We start from the raw sequence: 18,114 nt of genomic DNA, 5'->3' as shown, positions 1-18,114 counted from the left end.
TCGCCAAAATCGACCCCGCCCTTCCCACTGGGTTTATGGAGACTCCCGGTCCCTCCGTTTTCAGGGGTTCATCCAGGCAGGTCGTTTTGACATAGCTTCATCCCAAAAGCTGAGGGATGTGATGAGGGAGAATCTTGTTTTGTTTTGTTTTTAACGGAAAAGTTTGCTTCTAGGAAGGTGCAGGACTATAGGGGTCCACGGATGGTTTCAGGTGGTGCACACTTTCTAGGCAGAGCTTTCCTGGGTCTCAAAGCTCTCTGACCTACAACCTAAGGAACCTGCCTTAGACCAGGAGTCACTTAGAAGAACACATAAAAAAAATGAATCTCAGAAACAATAAACATCAACCCTGGAATCTCAGTAATAAGTTAATTTTTTAATTGGACCATCCAGATAACCTAGAATATCTTACACGGTTAGTCATGAAGCACATTATATATACAAAATATGTAACATTTGTCCTGTTATGAAAGATACAAAATCTCACCAAGCAAAGCAGATCAAGAACAGAGTGAACAGTTTTGATGCAAAACCAGAAGCTAACAAAGTATGTTCCTGTACTTAGTAAGGGAGTGAAACTCACAAGTGGGGAGAAAACTGGCATTTCTTAATAAGAGTCATATTAAGACCACCAGATCAGTATTACTGTAAACAAACATTTACCTAAAGTGTTAGCATTCCAGTAAAATTGTTGGGAAGAAAATGTACACAGACATAGCTGCAAAATTCTGAAAGGTATTTCTGGGTATTTAGGTAGGTCTTTCAGATCGTGAGGACTGTTTTTTTTTTCAGTCTAAAATTAAGAAAATTCATGTCTTTTGATAGACTTCTACTTGCACAAAATTATGACTACCAGTCTCAATTATCATCAGATTTTGACTACCCAGTAAACAGAGGGAGAGATGCAAAGAAGGAAAAGAGAAATCTTCCTGAGATAACTGAGTGAGGCAGGGAATGAGGTTGCAGGATGTGTGCATAGTGTGTAGAGTTAACTTCACCAGAATTTCTCAAGAAAGCATATATAATGAATACATTATATAATATATAGTTACATATTATATACATTATATATGAAGATTCTTCTTGGACTGAGATGTGAGACCTCACCTTTGAGAATATGCCTGTCAGGTACAACAAAAGTTGGCCATTAAATTGCCTTTTCATGTTCCATTGAGTGGATTGCTAAAAAAGGGCTTTTTCTTTTGCTGATCAGTGCATTTAAGGTCATTGAGCTGGGGCCAGGATGGCAGGGACTGGCTATATGACAAGAAAAAAGGAGGTGACTGAGCCCTGAGAGGGAAGGCAAAGAGAAAAACCTTCAGTGGTGCTTTGGCCAAGGGACTTCTGAGAACAAAAGGTCTAATAAGATGTACAATGTGAACTCCTTTCTCCACCTGTTACCCAGCATCCTCAGTAAAGTCCCTATTCTTCATGGATGTTTGTGTGAGTAAATTCTGTTAAAGACATGCTGAATTCTTTATCAGGGCTGGTAAGAGGGTGAATGTGGAAAGAATACTGGGATGCAGGAATCCGAAGTTAAAAGGATAGGTGACACCCAGGTTTCCTGTGAGACGGATAGTCTGGATATAGTTCAATTTGAATGCGAGTAAAGAATAAAGGAATGAGAGCACCTGCACTTGTAACCACCCCAAGGAAAGAGGTAAGTCAAAGAATTTCTCCTCCTAAGGGTCTAACTGCCAGAGGCAGAGGAAGGGTGGAAAGGGTGTGGACACCGTGTAGTCCGCTGTTTATACATTCAGCCCTTCTCTCCAACCAAGGATTGGAACCTATGGGAACACATTGCGGCATAAAGTAAACCCAATTTGTGGGTTTGGTTATGACCAGTTATGCTTCCAAGGACATGATTTAAATCAATTATATTAAAAACTACATAGTAATTAACAACTAATACAAATAGTGCAAACGGTTTCAAACACAGCAGCAATCAGTCTGCCTATCCATGGCACAGGTAGTGGGTAACACAGACCAGGGCTGGAGACGGGGCTCTAGCATTTACCAGCTGTGTAGTCATGAGAAAGTTACCTAACATCCCCTTGCCTCTCCTCATCTTTTAGATCGGGGTAGGAGTACCCTAACCATTGATGGCTGTGCAACTCTGTAAATTAACTGAAAGGCATTCAACTGAACACTTAAAACAGATTAATCTTATGGCATGTAAATTATCGCTCAGTCAAGCTGGTTTTTTTAAGACTGCCCACCTCATAGAGATGCTGTGAAAATAAAAATGTAAACTGGCACTGTGCCTAGCACAAAATGACAGTAAATACTAGTTATTAGTGTAATGAAGAAGAGATTAAATAATAGAACACTGAAGATATATTTTTTTTTTCAGGAACTAAGAATTATTGGGCTGGTTAAAACTCCAAAGTTCATTTAGTTCAACTCTCATTTTACAGGTAAGAAAGTTAGGAAACAGCAGGCTAAGTGCCTTATTCAAGGCCTAACTATAAGACCAGACCCTAGGCCTGCTGGATCCCCCTTAGTGCAATTGCCACTACTGCGAGGATGTGTTTCTTCAAAGAAATAACACATAGGAGAACGCAGAAGACTCATGTAGAGGTGCTGAAGAAAGAGAATTCCAAGGTCAAGGCCAAACTGAGAGGAGGTCATCGCATCCTGGCCTATCAGCCAGGGCCCCCAGTAGGGGTCCAAGTCAGAGAGCTTATGTGCTGTGGCAAGGAAGGCCCTTGTCAGTCAGGTGAACTGGCTCCTCACTGTGGCCAGATGCCAGGTGACGGTGAAGCTGCACCATCCACTCTGCTACTCCCTGACATGAGGTCTGTCAGCAGCAGCGGGAGCTGAGGCCAGAAGGAAATGCAGCAGAGTTCTTGGGAGCAGCCAGTCTGAGCAGCCCTCAAGTAGGAAGAGCTGCCAAAGGGCTGCTTCCCATCTTGCTGAGCAGTCTGGCCTTGTTTATCCCCCAGCCTTGCTAATCAGCCCCTCCGGATTCTAGGGCCTTCTCTTCCAATCCTGTAAATTGCCTGTCAGCTTCCTCCATCAAAGTACCCTCTGTAGATGAATGAGGAAGTCTAGCAGGAGATGTGAAATGACCCAAGCTTCCCACTTCATTACTGCTGCCATCTTCTAAAATGTGACTGCATGTTTGGAATATTTTGAAGCTAATAAAAGCTTACTAAATTACTCCAGTACTAAACAGTAAGCAAGAGAAAAAGGTGTGTCTTCCAAGCCATGACTTTGTAGCATTTTGGGGGACAACATTCAATGAGCCAGCTCTGTCATTCTTAGGAGGTAGTAGAATCATGCATGTTCCTCCATTTTTCCTGAAGAGTAAGTTTAGGGTAGATGGCTGGTACAGATCCCTAATGTACGTGATCTACTAGGGGAGGGAGGGAGGGAAGGAAAAAGGGACAGAGGAGAATTAAGGCCTGAAACAGCTTTTATGATATAACTTAGTATATTGAAACTTCTCAATGAATAGTTCATAAAAGTGCCTCATCCTTTTGAACCATTTAAATAAAAACCAATGGAAGGACAGAGAAGGTCTCTCCATTGATTTGATCTGCAAACTTGGGGTGCACATTATGAAACTAGTGAGTCTGACTTCAAGTTCTCCACAGAAAGCTTTCCCATTTTGCAGGTCATTCCATACAGTGAACACTTTGATGTCGGAGAAGGTGAGAGCTCCGACTAAAGGTCTTCTGGCATTCTTGGCACTCATAGGGTTTCTCTCCAGTGTGAATTCTCTGATGTATGATAAGCTGGGAATGCTGGCTGAATGTTTTCTCACACTCATTACATTCATAAGGTTTCTCTCCAATGTGAATTTTCTGGTGAAGCAGCAGCTCAGAATGATCCCAAAAGGTTCTTGCACATTCATTACACTGGTGAGGTTTCTCCCCAGTATGAATTCTCTGGTGGACAATAAGGTGAGAGGTCCGCCTAAAAGCCTTTCCACACTCAAAGCATTCATAGGGTTTCTCCCCAGTGTGAATTCTCTCATGTCTAAGAAGTTCAGAGTTCCCCCTAAAGGCCTTCCCACATTCCTTACATACATAGGGCTTCTCACCAGTATGGATTCTAATATGTCTAATAATCTCTGAGTTTTGACCAAAAGTTTTCCCACATTCATTACATTCATACGGTTTGTCCCCTGTATGAATTCTTTGATGCCGGATAAGCTCAGAACTCTGACCAAAACCTTTCCCACATTCGTTACAAAGATACGGTTTTTCCCCAGTGTGAATTTTCTGGTGTCTGATAAGGCCTGAGCTATGCTTGAAGGCTTTGCCACACTCGCTGCATTCATGGTATCTTTCTTCAGTATGAATTCTCTGATGCTGAATGAGCTGTGAGCTGACCCTGAAGGTCTTCCCACATTCATTACATTCATATGGTTTCTCTCCAGTGTGGATTCTCTGATGTAAAATAAGGGCTGAATTCTGACTGAAGGCTTTACCACATTCTTCACATTTATAAGGTCTCTCTCCAGTATGAATTCTATGATGGTGGATAAGATGTGAACTCTGAATGAAGGCCTTTCCACATTCATTACAGGCAAAGGGTTTCTCTCCAGCATGAATTCTCAGGTGCCTTCGAAGGCTTGAGTTAGTTCCAAATGTTTTTCCACACTCTTTGCATTCAAAGGGTTTCTCTCCACTATGAACTCTCATATGCTGGATAAGATGTGAGTTCTGATTAAAAGCTTTTCCACATTCTTTACATGTATGAGGCTTTTCTCCTACAAAACTTCTCTGTGTTTTGTTAGATTCTAAATTTTCTATGAAGTTTTGGGCAGAGGTAGCAAATGCATGAACTGCCTCTGCAGTAGAACCTCCCTTCTGGAGGTTTGGACTGGGACTGCGGATGCTCTCGCTCTCATTATTCCCCTGGTCTTTCTCACTTGAGGGTGATTTCTTAAAGACAATCAGTCCTGATGCAAAGTCCCTCTCCCGGGCAGACATCTGCTCCATAATCTCTTCTGTGGCCTCTCCTGAGTGCCTCTCCAACATGTCTTCACATACTGCTCCCAACTTTTGACCTTGGTAGAGCATCTTTGCAACTTTTTCTAATATTGCGCCATGTGGCTCAGTTTCTTCAGAAATTTCTTCCTTGGGAATTACTTCCTTGTTCTCAGTCCCCATCTCACAATCTGAAATGAGAGAGGGTACAAATGTGAAGGCTATATCATACTGAAATGAAGCTAACACTTGCGGAGTATGGAGCTTTGATAGGGATCTGATGGCACTCAAAAGCAGTGTTGGTATCTGGCAAAATGATAAGATGATGCTGAAAAAAGATTTAGGATTATGGTGTACATAACTAAACAAATGGCTGACACTGACTGAAAAGACTGAGAGAAATTATCAGACAATGGTTTAAGGAGAAAAATAGGAACTGGATGGTAAGAAGTGATGATAAAAGTTCCACAATAGTAACAGTGAGTTGAAGTGGAACTTGAGGTAGGTAAGGAAAATATTTAGGGAAAATGGTGGCCATATGAATAGATGGGTATATGTGAAAGGTTGGGAGAAGGGGCAAAAATGATGAATTAATAGAAATCTTGGGTTTACAGAGGAAGTAACCACAAAATGAGTAGCAAGAGGAAATATCCTTAGTCCAGCGCTGTGGTGCTCATCAGCTCTACAAGTCAGGGGACTGTATATGGGGGGGTTGCCATTTACAGCGCTACCTGGTGTGGGGGCCCGGCCTACGGCCGAGGCTGAGCCCCACTCCAGCTGGACAATGCCCTAAAGATGGCGCCTGCTTCCCTGTTGGGGATTGGCCCAGCAGACTTCCATACCCGTGCACAGCTCGTGCTGCCCGCTTAGAGTGGCGCGTGACACCTATCCGCTTAAAGGTCACGCATGATACTGTCCCGGATTGGTTGGGTGACTGAATATAAGGGAGCCCGCCGGGAGGGAGAAGAGCTGCCCGACAACTGCTGTAACCACCGTGAGAGATTAGACAATAATGTTGCTTCGGTCCCTGAAGGTTGCGACAAGTGGTGCCGAAACCCGGGAATCGTTAAACCTCCTCGCGACCTGATCCGCTGACCCTGGCGCCTGCCGATGAAGTAGAGCTTGTAACTCTTCAGGAACCGTCGCTGGACGCCGTTCGGTCGGCTGGCCAGACCGGAAGAGGGAACCGAGGAGGGTGAGTGGATCGGCAAGTAAACTGAAAGTATACGTGGCAGGGCAGACAGCAGGCAGTTGCAGTGGGTGTTTATGTGTAGTGTGTGTGTCCTGTTAGTGTTTGTGACATTGTTTATTATAATATATGGAATGAGGAGGCGCCAGTGAAGGTTCGCAGAGCGGCGACGAAATCAAAAGGTTCACAGAGTGGCGACGAAATCAAAATGTTCACAGAGTGGCGACAAAATCAAAAGGTTCGCGAAATTAGCGACGTAGTCCATCTAAATCATAACTAGGATACTTCCCCCTTTAGAGAGAGGATGGGGACGGAGGACCAGGATTGGGTTTTTCTTCGGGGGCCACTGAGGGAAAACAGCCTAAAAAGGCCCGTGTGGGTACCTCAGTGGCCCCTCACCAAAGAAAAGAAGGAAGCAGCCCACACTTTAGTACAAGAACAGATAGCAGCTGGTCACCTCCAGCCCACTACCTCGCCATGGAACACACCTATTTTTGTAATTAGGAAAAAGTATCAAAGACTGTTTCTTCTCCATCCCGCTTCACCCCAGAGACTGTCAAAGGTTTATTGCCACAGGGCATGGCTAATAGCCCCACCATGTGTATGTAAAGAAGGCCTTACAAACTGTCAGGAAACAGTTTCCCCTGATAATCTATCATTATATGGATGACATCCTTTTGTGTCATGAGAGCAGCAGGGAGCTGGAGACAACCCTCAGGGTCAGGGTATGGTGGAACGCACCCACCTCAGCCTCAAGAATGCCTTATATAAACAAAAACGGGGAATAGGAGAAGATTTTAGAACACTGGACAAAAATGGCTGCAGTGCAGCAGAGTGGCACGGCCAACAATCCAATCCAAAACACATGCCTAAAGTTTTGTGGAAGGATGTGTTGGAAGGAACATGGAAAGGCCCGGACCCAGTGATAATCTGGACCCGAGGCTCGGTTTGTGTTTTTCCACAGGACCAGCAGAACCCCGTTTGGGTGCCTGAACATCTGATACGCAGAGTGGAAAACCCCGGAGCAGAGGTACAAGATGATCGCACTGCTTCTGCTCCTGCCGTGGATCCTACAGCAGGCGACGGCGGAGCTGAGCTGCAGCTGCAGCCACCGCTGCGCTATCACCATTCCTACGGCAGAGACGCTGAATGGTCTGTCCCAGGCCACTGCCTCGGCAATGACAACGCAGAACGTCATCAACGGCCATTTTAAGAATGGGATGGCCTTGGTCAACCAACGCATGAACCTTCTTCAAGAACAATTGGACCTCTTGGGGGAGGTTTTGTCTGTGGGCTGCGTCCATTCTTATACAGGGGTGTATTACTGGTATTCCTTTTCATAATTATTCTAAAGCTGCCAACTTGTCCAGACAGTTAGGCAAGATGTTAAACGCCACCAAAGCCTGGTCAGGTGTAGGTGTCATAGGAATATTGCTAATTGTGGGCCTCTCCGGCTTGGGAGGAAAGTCTGTTACAAAAACAGCAACGGGGAGAACGGAAGGTCCTGTTGCAGGCCATGGCAGCGCTAGAGGAAGGCATCTCCCCTAGAGTATAAAACAATAAAGGGGGAAATGTGGGGGCCTGGCCTATGGCCGAGGCTGAGCCCCACTCCAGCTGGACAATGCCCTAAAGATGGCGCCTGCTTCCCTGTTGGGGATTGGCCCAGCAGACTTCCGTACCCGTGCACAGCTCGTGCTGCCCGCTTAGAGTGGCGCGTGACACCTATCCGCTTAAAGGTCACACATGATACTGTCCCGGATTGGTTGGGTGACTGAATATAAGGGAGCCCGCCGGGAGGGAGAAGAGCTGCCCGACAACTGTTGTAACTGCCGTGAGAGATTAGACAATAAAGCCTAGAGAAGAATCAAGACCTTGGGCGTGTTGCTTCGGTCCCTGAAGGGTCGCGACAACCTGGAACAGAAATAACTGTGGCTCCCTTACGTTTGGATCAAGTAAGGGCATAGCTTAACTTTCTCCAGACAATAAGTTTTCTTTTTCCTACTGATTTGAAATGCTTCCTATACCATAATCTAAATGTCCATATACATATTTGGGTTACTTTCTGGACTCCATCCAGTTCTACTGATCTATTTCTTCTTTAATACCAAACTGTTCAACCCACAGTTGTTTTATTAAAAATTTTAAGGTTAGAGAAAAGTTCTCTTCTTTTTTAAGTATTTCCTGTCTATTCTCACATTTTTCTAAATAAAGTTTACTATAATTTTTTAAAGTTCCAAATTTATCCTGATGTTTTTATATCCATCATATCTCTGTATGTCTCTTCTTTTACTGAGTTTTTCTGGTACATTCTACCTGGTCATTACTTATATATCTATCTTGGATATACATATATATGCTGTTGATTTTTATATATTAATTCTGTAATCAGCCCCTTTATAGAATTTCCTTAATACTTTTAGATCTTAAAATCCATGATTTTTGTTTTGTAAAAGGCTGTGGCAATAATTTTAGTTGTCACTCCATGTCCCCAATATCCATCCTTCCCTACCTCATCAGCAACAGAATAATTAATTTATTTAGTGTAGCAATGTTGGTAGGTAAAGAAATAAATTCCTCAGCTAAGCAGCTAGGTTTGGCCAGTAAGACACAAATGAAAGCACATGGGACTTCTGGGCAGTCTTCTTAAGAGTGAGAGGAATGCATTTCTTCACCCTCTTCCATGCTGTGATATTGGGGTGCCGTCTTGGACCATGAGTATACCAACATACCCCACCACTGGACTAGAACTGGGAAAAACCCGAGTCTCTGATGACTCCATGAAGCTGCCACACCAGCCTTGGAGTGCCTGCCTCTTGACCTCTTTATCTATGAGAGAAAGAAGCTTTTGTCTTGCTTACGTCATTATGGCCTTTTTATTTATGAAGCCAAGCCTATTCCTAACCAGTACAATGGCCTAGGGACTTAGCTATCCCCATCACAGAAGTGAAGTCCAAATACTAGGCTAATGAGCCTGGCGCTTGCTCAGGCAGTAAGCAACCCAGAGCTAATACTGAAGTGGCCCTTTGCCTTGGGCAGTGCACTTGTGCTCCACAGCAAATCTGAGGAATACAATCCTGCCATCAGTAAAAATGTTAATTATGGAAGGTGAACATGGAAGCTTCTAAGCCAAGGAGTGATACGGTCCATGGTCAGATTAGCATTTCAAGTAGCTGTACACTAGTGGCCATTCAGTAGCTTACCTAGAAAGCAGCAGGCCTAGATGCAGAGAGATCAGTTAAAAGGTTGATGCAGTCACCAAGACAAGGGGTGATGAGATTTAACTTGAGCAACAGTAGTAGTGGGAATGAAGAGGAAAGACTGGAGAAATATTTAAGAGGTCAAATTCTGTAAGACTTGGTGTATGACTGGATATAAATGTAAGGAAGAGGGAGGAGTCAAAGATGATGCCCAGATCTCCATTTATTTGAGAAATGCTAAGTGGACGGATCATGGTGCCACTGAGGTTGGGAATCCTGGAGGAGCAGCAAGTTTAGGAAGGAAAGTGGTAGATGAACTCTGTTTTGGACAAGATAAGTTTCAAGATAAAGAGGTATCAAGGAATCAGTCAGAATGTATTGGTCTAAAGCTTACAGTGGTCAGGCCTAGAGATACAGATTTGAGAGTACTTAGCATAGATGGTAATGAGTATAGTGTGAGAACTGCCAAAGACTGAGGCCAGAAACCTAGAAAGCAAAATCAAACATTTAAGAGCACTCCAGTTATCTTCCAGAACTTTCTACCTTTCCTACCTTCATTCCTATATCTTTCCACCTTTCTCTACTTTACTCTGTTCCCAAGAGGCAGGTGGCTGGAAGGTGAGAGAAGAGAACAGTCAGGATATTAATTCTCTCAGTTCCTTCCTATGAGGTCATCTTGAGCTGGTGGTGTCCCTCAGTAAAGGTCATTACTCCTCTCAAGGAGTTTAACCTACCCGACCCTCTCACTGTTCAGGCTCCAGTAACTTCTCATACCTCGTCTCTTTAGGCCTGGGCTGGTGACCACTTCACTGCTGCCAACCTCAGGTTCCTCAACAGCCTGCCCTCATCTATATATACTGGCCTTTTTGCAAATAAACCTTCCTCAACTTATCCTAATCTGAGTGAGTTGTTTCCTGTTTGGACCCTAACAATAAAGGGAAGGGTAGAGGGAGAGAAGCCTGTCAATAAGAGAAAGAATAGTTCGTGAAGTAGAGGAAATACCAGAACACAGGGTTACGGAAGCTACCAGGGTGATGGCAGAGGGAATTAAAGTGTCACATGCAACTGACAGATCCAGTAGGGTAAGCCCTGGAAAGTTTTCACTGGGACAACTAGGTGGTCGCAGGTGATCCATGAGAACAAACTTAGTGGAATGACAGAAGCGGAAGCCAGGTGGCAGTGGACTGATTAATAAACTTGTTTTTTTCAATATTTTTGGATGAAAGTGGAAGACCAAGATGGGCAGTAGTGTGAAAGGTCAAAGGATTTTTCTCTGATGGTAGAGACTTGAATGTGTTTCTATTGGCAGGCATGGTGGCAGGATAGAGACAGAGGTTAAGAGGAAATAGAAGATGAGATTACTGAAGAAATGAAGAGCCTGAGGCAGCAGAAACTGGGGTCAAGTGGTGAGGGAAAGGGAAAGTGGTGATTTGGGGTGACTGCCCTTCTCTGCCCAGCCTCCAGTCACCAACCATCCTACCCCAGGGCCTCTCTAGTCACTCATCAGGGCAGCCCTGGCAGCAACTCCCTCTCCTGACACCTGGGAGGAACCTGATCTACTGGAATCCTCAAGTCTTGCAAGCTCTCGGTGCTACCCCTCAAAATGACCTGGAATCTTCAATTGCCCTCCCCAGCGTCTTCTCTAATTTTCCCACAAAGTAAAGGTGGGCAACCAAAAAATGAATTTCTTTTTGCTGAAATTTTTGAAAATGATAGAGAATACATATCTATATAATTCTAAGGACCCACTGCAGAGAATTAGCTGTCTCCTTTGTCCATGGTACCATTTGAATTGGGAAGTGCTGTTTTAAAAGTTTCCCTCTAATACTCAGCCAAGAGCAAGTTCCACAAGCTGGTACTTCAGTCTCTTCTATTTCCAACCCCTTCTCTGACCTTTCCTTTCACCCTCATCTCTCCTGTAGTTACTCGTTTTCATCATCTAGCTGTTTACAAGGTCAGCACTCATGGAACCTGTATCTGCACCACACCATAGGGGCAATGATAGGACCACAGTAAAACAAGACCTCAGCTTCAAGACCTGGTTCAAAATTCAAATGCAGAAAGTCTTCCTCAACTAAATTCGACCTCCTCTGACCATTATTTTACTTTGCATTCTGCTAGTGACATAATATTAATGTCATTTGTTAAATATTGCTTTACAGGTACCTTCCCATCTGCAAATCAGAGCCACTTTCCATTTGGTTGATTTTCCTAGAGACACAGCCACACTTTAGACAGTATCTTCACATGAAAACACTCCACTTCTCATAGCCCGCATCTAAATTTCCAAACATAATTTCCTGTCTTTCTGTTTCTCACTTCTTCACTTTACTTTCCTAAATCTGAAATTAGCTGTTTCTGGAAAGAGATAAGGAGGTGCCCCCTGAGGAGGCTGACCACTCTTGATGCTCAGTGTGAAGGGTGACAAGCAGATCTTTACTGGGTCCCCAGCTCAGAACAGGGTCTTCAACTCTGCAGACCTGGGGTTGTTTTTTTTTTCAATGCACCTGAGGAGAACAGGCTCAGAAATCCTTATGCACAAAATATTGATACATAAACCAGATACCCACCTATTAATTAACAAGGAGAAATAATCTGAAAACCAAACGAATGAACACACACACACACACAGAGGGACTCATAAATACAGAAAACAAACTGGAGGTGCCAAGGTGGTGAGGGGGGGTGAGGAAGATGGGCAAAATAGGTAAAGGAGATTGACAGGTACATACTTCCAATTGTAAAATAAATGTCATGGGCAAGTAATGACTCCATAGCATCTTACTAGGCTGATAGACAGTGACTGCAATGCGGTGGGCAGGGGAGACTTAATAATATGAGTGAATGTTGAAACCACAATGTTGTTCATATGAAACCTTCGTAAGACTTTATCAATGATACCTTGATTAAAAAAATTAATGTCACAGGAACAAAAAGTACAGCATAGGGAATATAGTCAATGATACTGTCGTAACTTTGTATGGTGATTACACTTACTGTGGTGGGCATTTCATAATGTATATAAATTGCTGAATCACTATGTTGTACATATGAAATTAATATAATATTGTATGTCAACTACAATTAAAAATAAGATGTTTTTTAGTGAGAAACTTCAAAAGGACCACATTGCCTAGATGAAAAACCTATATGGGAAGCCACACAAAACCCTGAAAATCATTTAACAGACTTGCAGTCATAGCAGGAATTTTTTTTTTTTTAATGAATGATTCTTAAATAATGACTCTTGGTCTGGAACTAGGCTGGAGGCATAAGAATCACCTGGGAAATCTGTTTGAAACACTAATTTCCAGGTCCCACCTCAGACCTCTCAGAATCAGAATCTCCAGGGGTGGGCCAAGGGATCCATATTTTAACAAGTGCCCCAAGCAATGCTGCCACCCCACCAAGTCTGGAAGCCACTGTGTTAGACTGTCTTAGTGACAGGGGTCATCCCACTACCAGTCTGGTGCATTATCTCTACCCAGGTCTGGTCCCTCAAGATGAACACATGTGTAAAGCAGCAGGATAACAGACACATTGCCAGTTCTTCCTCTGATTTCTCTTCTCCTACTCTCCATCTTGAATACCTCTCTTCTACCCTAAAATTCTGAGAGGAGACAGGGCAGATATAGTGCAACTGACTAGATCCACTTTTCTAAGTTAAAAATCACATTTCCATTACACTTAACAGAGTATCCCCAGTTAGTGTGGCTGAACCCGAGTGGCCCAAACTGCCTAAATCAGAGTTTACAACAATCTCTTAGGATAGCAATATCACTTAATCCTTTGAATTTATCTACCAAAATCATATTGCAATTTGTAGTTTAAAAAATATTACTAAATAAACTATCAGTTGATGGTCTGATTAGGTCTTTTAAAATTTTTGTTGAAAGCAAAGATTGGGACTCCAGTTATAAAATTCCCAAGAATCATTTACTTCCTCAACAAATTATCCCTTTGTGTGGCACTCCAGGGGCTTTTCCCCAAAATGATATAAGCAAAATTAAGGAGGGCATGGGTGACAGGTCTTTCTTCTGTAAAGGGGGAAAAGAGCAACTGTGAAAGAGAAGGTGAGAATAAAGAAAGCTGGAGGCCACCGGCCCCCTCTCAAGCAGATCAGTAGTGCACAAGGATAGACATCATCTTCACATGGAAACAACCTTCAGATTTCAGCACCCATCCATATGCCCACAGATGTTACAGAAAGCATTTGTGTACCCCCTTGGGTCAAAGGCTACTGCACTGGCATTCTGGGTAGAGAACAGAGTGAGCAAAGCCTCAGAAGCCAGGAAGCGGAGTAGTAAGAAAAGGAACAGAGAAAAAGGGGTAGAAAAAGGATGAGACGTGAGGATACTCTGATATGTTGATGTAGAGGGATGGTAAGTGCTCACTGTGTGCTGTGTGCTAAGCAATATACCCACATTAGCTTGTTAAAGCCCCACAAACTCCTTGAGACAAGCATGCCAGAGAGCATGAGCAAGGAGGAACCATCAGCATGTTTCTGACAAGGCCCAGAGCAGGTTAAAATCTGGGGGTATGTGTGGTGGAAGAATGGGGGAGTGAGGGACTGGAGGACGTTAGCCAGGATATAGCTGAGCTGGCTGAGTGAGACAGGGGGGCAAATGAAGTCAGGGGAAAGAAGTGGGAGTGTGATGCTAACAATGGAGGTTACAGAGAGGGTAAAGAATGTGGTGAGCACGTGGAACCAATGACAGGCATTCTGGAAATTGGCAAGGGGTTTCATTTTGAATGTTGAAAATAAACCAAATCTCCTTTGCAACTATTCAAATTTATGATGAAAAAATGATGAAATGGTTTGGATGTCAACTTACAAATATGTAAGGGGAAAGGGGCATTCCGATTAGCACACATAATGTACGGGGGGACACAGGGAAGGCAGTATAGCAGAGAAGACAAGTAGTGATTCTATACCATCTTACTACGCTGATGGACAGTGACTGTAAAGTGGTATGTGGTGAGGACCTGAAAATGGGGGGAATCTAATAATCATAATGTTGCTCATGTCACTGTACATTAATGATACCAAAATATATATACATATATGTAAGGGGATGCAAAACTTTTCAAGTTGTTTTGTGATGTATTAGAGCAAATGTTTCCAGTAGCCTTGCTCTCTTTGCAGAATATCTGACCTCAGCCAAGATCTCCAGGAATGAGCCCCGACTGAGGTACCTAGTCAAATTAACACCATTCCCCTGGAAGTGATTATTCCAAACAGCAGCGATTGGTTCAGGAATGGACATACACCTTCATCTGGGCTGAAGATACTCTGAGGAAGTTTGCTAGGAGATTCTGGGAAAAGTTTCCTGTCATCCTGAGAGAGCCACAGAAGAGACTTCAATATGTTGTTACCTGGAACTGCTATTGCCATTTTCAATACCAGCTTGTGTATGAAGGCAGGTAGAGCTAAGAAAATCAAAGGGAAACGGAACCAGAGCCACCAGATTGTCAGTCCCGAACCACTTTACTTTACCTCTTGACTTCCAATTATACACGTGCATATTTTTAAGCCAGCTTGTGTTGCCGTCTGTTATTTACAGAGAAAAGCATCTTAACTGATAAACTTTCTCTTACCTTCTGAAAGGCCAGATCCTACCAAAAACTCAGTATCTAGTACAAGGATCACTTTCTCACCAAAGTTTTCACTAACGCCTGCAGGAAGAAGGTTCTCTTTTGTCCTGTGAACCAGCATTTCACTCACTTCTTTCTTTGTACTATAGTTATCATGATGCTTTATGTTCATTGCTCCCCAAGGCCTACAGAATAAAAACTTCTTCGTACGGCTCAAAATGCCCTCCTGGTCAGGCCCCCATTTCCCTTTCCATCTCCTGTCCCACATTCTCCAATGGCTGCTGGAAGCTGCAGTCATGCCCAGGGTCCTGCAGTTCAAATACTTCATGTTCTGTAAAGCTTCTTTCATTTAAGTAAAGTTATTCCCACTTCCTGGAATACTAGTGGCCACTTTGTGCCCTTAATGAACATCCACAGGAGTCAGCTCAAGTACAGGCAGTCCCCTCCCATTTTCTTCCCTGCCTCTAAGACCATCTTTTAACAGTTACCTCATTGTATGTCTGCTTGATCTAGCGGTGAGACGGGATGATGTTCTATTCGTCTTGTATTCCCAGTGCCTAGCACATTTTGGGTACCTGGTAAATATTTGTTAACTGAACTTTTAAAAATGTTTATTCAGTGATTCCTTGATAGCCTTGAAGACTGACTGGGTATCTCATTCATTTTTGTATCTAAAGAGATACATTTTGTATCTAAAGAGATTCACTTTGTATCTAGAACGGTGTCTGACACACAGCTGACATAAACAGTTGTTTGTAAAAATAAGTTCTTTATCTCAACCTGGATTAAAAAATCTTTATTTAATTTAAAGCCCTGCTACCCTCCTTTCCTCTGTCCTCCCCTGGTCCACACAATCAAGGAGGTTCTATTAACTCTGCTCTCCGATCTGTCTCCTTTCCATAACTAACCCTCATGAGCCCATATCCTGTCTGCAGGCACAAGGCACAATCCGCCGGGGGGTCCTTAAGTTTTTGATACTGCCAGCCATTTCGCCCCGCAGTTTACTTGGGATGTAATGTGTGAGAAAACCGCAGCTCCCATCGGCCCCCACGTAAGGGGTGTCCCTGACAGCCACGGCAACAGGGGGGGATGGACCCCGGCAGTGTCCCGGCCCCACACCCTCTGCGTGGAGGCCCGGGGAGGAGGTGGACCATAACGTCCAAGGTCACACAGCGAACTCGGGTCAGGAACGGGCCTACACGCTGGGTTTCTGCTCGGCTCGTGGGCCGGAGAGTCGGAAGCCCGGCGCCCTCCTCCCCCCGCCGTGACGGAATGAGGTCTCACCGCAGGCCGCTCCCGCCCCACGCTCACTCCGCTTGGGCTCCCGAGGCTCAGCCCTCTCGCAGAGAACCGGCAGCTGTTGTCTTGGTTTCACCGGCGGCGGACTTCGGCCACTTCCACTTCCGGCTGCATTCCAGCCAATCAGCGCGCGCCGCGCTCCGCTGGAGGGCAGGTGGTCCGCACGCCCGCGCCTGCTTGCCTCTTCAGCCTTGCTCTTCGCGCGTTCTGGCCCTACCCGATCCGCTTCTCCCCGCTGTCTGCCAAGTCAGCATCCTGGGGTGGTCCGGTGCACTGGGCGATATCCACTGCAGCTCCAGGATCACTGATGAGCTGGGTCCTCCGCGTTTCCTAGAACAGCTCCAGGGATGCACTTCCGCCCTGTGACCGGCCGCTCTGCGCACTAGTGTCGCTCCCGGAGCATAGATCTGGGCTTGAGGAGGTGAGAGATGGCTCCTCTTTCTCGCCGGGAAGTGATTGCACGGCCCCTTAAGACTCCCCAACCCGCACTCCATATCCCGTCGTTCCTTTCCTAGCTCTATGACTATAGAAAACACTGACCCCTAGATTCTAGGAACAGGGTGGTCATCTGCTGAGGGTGAAGAGAGACCTGCTCAGAGGTCAAAGAGGCTTCGCTTGAGGGAGTGATATTTGGGCTGAAATCTGAAGGTTGAGCGGGAATTACCCAGCTTAAGAAAGTGAGGAAGAGCGGTTGAAGCCCTGGGAACAGCACTCTACGCTAGCCTTATCTCTTGAGCAAGCACAGCCCGTCTCACCTCAGAACCTGTGTACTTCCTACTTTGTGGAACAAGCAAACTTACTCAGGTCTCAGTTCAAAGGTGACGTTGGAGAGCCTTCCACCCTAACTAATGTGGCCTCAAATGACACCACCCCTTTCAAATATCAATTACAAGGAAGGGCCTGTGATTGCCTGTTTGGCGTTTACTCCTGGACCAGTCATTATATTCAAAGGGATAGCAGGATTAGCCAAGACAGAATCATCGGTCTGCCCAGTTGGGGGTGCAGAGCTTCAGTGTTCGCCTCTCCATAATCCTGTAGAATAGGGAAGGGAGTGACTACTCTCAGTAAGGGATATTGTATACAAATTCAGTGCACAAGCTATCAGAAACTCTCATGAGTTCGTCGCTGGAATTAGGCCCTAGACCCTAGGGTCCATCACTTTAGCCACTCTCACACCAATATTCCTTACTCCTTTGCCTTACTGTTTGCAACTGCCTAGGAAGTTTAACCCTGGATCTGTTGAAATGTCCATTTTCTTTGCCCGCTAACAGCTACTGGGGAAAAGTTTTGGAGAAGAGTCCCCAAATAAATGTATAGTTTCTACTTCACAGAGATCTTTCACTGCTGCCCAGAAATAATTTTCTGTTTCCCTATCAGCTTGTTTAGCATTTTTCACTGTTGCTAATTCAGCCTTCTTCATTCTGCTCAACCTTTATCTAAATCATGATCCACCATCATCGCCAGCAACATCCATCCCAAGGAAAGATGCCCAGACTACAAAAGTGTCCTGCCTCAGAATCAAAGGTGGGAGACACTTGGTTCTACTTTTTACCTAGTACATCTGCGTTAACGGGCATCTGACTCAAGAACCTACATCAGTGATTCTCAGCGTTGGCTGTACATCAGAATCACTGGGGTTCTTTACAAATATTAATGTCTGGTGACACCCACACAGATTCTGTTGAAATTTATCTGAGATATGATCTGGGCACTTCCTGTGTATTTTATTTTTTAGCTTTGCAAGTGATCCTAACATACAGCCAGCAAGCTGAAAAACAGTTGGCTTAGGTCAATGATTCTCAAGCATGGTCTTTGGATGGGAGCATCAATATCGCCTGGGAACTTAGAAATGCAGATTCTCAGGCCCCACCCACAGATCTGAATCAGAAATTCT

At 44.5% G+C, this 18,114-nt stretch overlaps 1 protein-coding gene across 1 annotated transcript; it reads right to left on the bottom strand.

The window, feature by feature from the left end:
• Positions 1-361: 361 nt before the first annotated feature.
• Positions 362-17,444, bottom strand: ZFP3 (ZFP3 zinc finger protein). Its single transcript, XM_017657518.3, has 2 exons — positions 16,206-17,444; positions 362-5,131 (listed from the first exon to the last, which is right to left on the bottom strand). The coding sequence occupies exon 2, from the start codon at positions 5,121-5,123 to the stop codon at positions 3,621-3,623; it is 1,503 nt and encodes a 500-aa protein (XP_017513007.2). The 5' UTR covers positions 5,124-5,131; positions 16,206-17,444; the 3' UTR covers positions 362-3,620.
• Positions 17,445-18,114: the final 670 nt, after the last annotated feature.

The sequence above is a fragment of the Manis javanica genome, chromosome 4 (assembly GCF_040802235.1).
Source record: "Manis javanica isolate MJ-LG chromosome 4, MJ_LKY, whole genome shotgun sequence".
Taxonomy (NCBI): Eukaryota; Metazoa; Chordata; class Mammalia; order Pholidota; family Manidae; genus Manis; species Manis javanica.
Note: the sequence above shows the minus strand (reverse complement) of the source record. Positions and strands in the feature narration are given on the sequence as shown.

Bases quoted from the DNA above. Each gene is read 5' to 3' on its own strand.
- ZFP3 (XM_017657518.3), bottom strand. From the start codon at position 5,123: ATGGGGACTGAGAACAAGGAAGTAATTCCCAAGGAAGAAATTTCTGAA.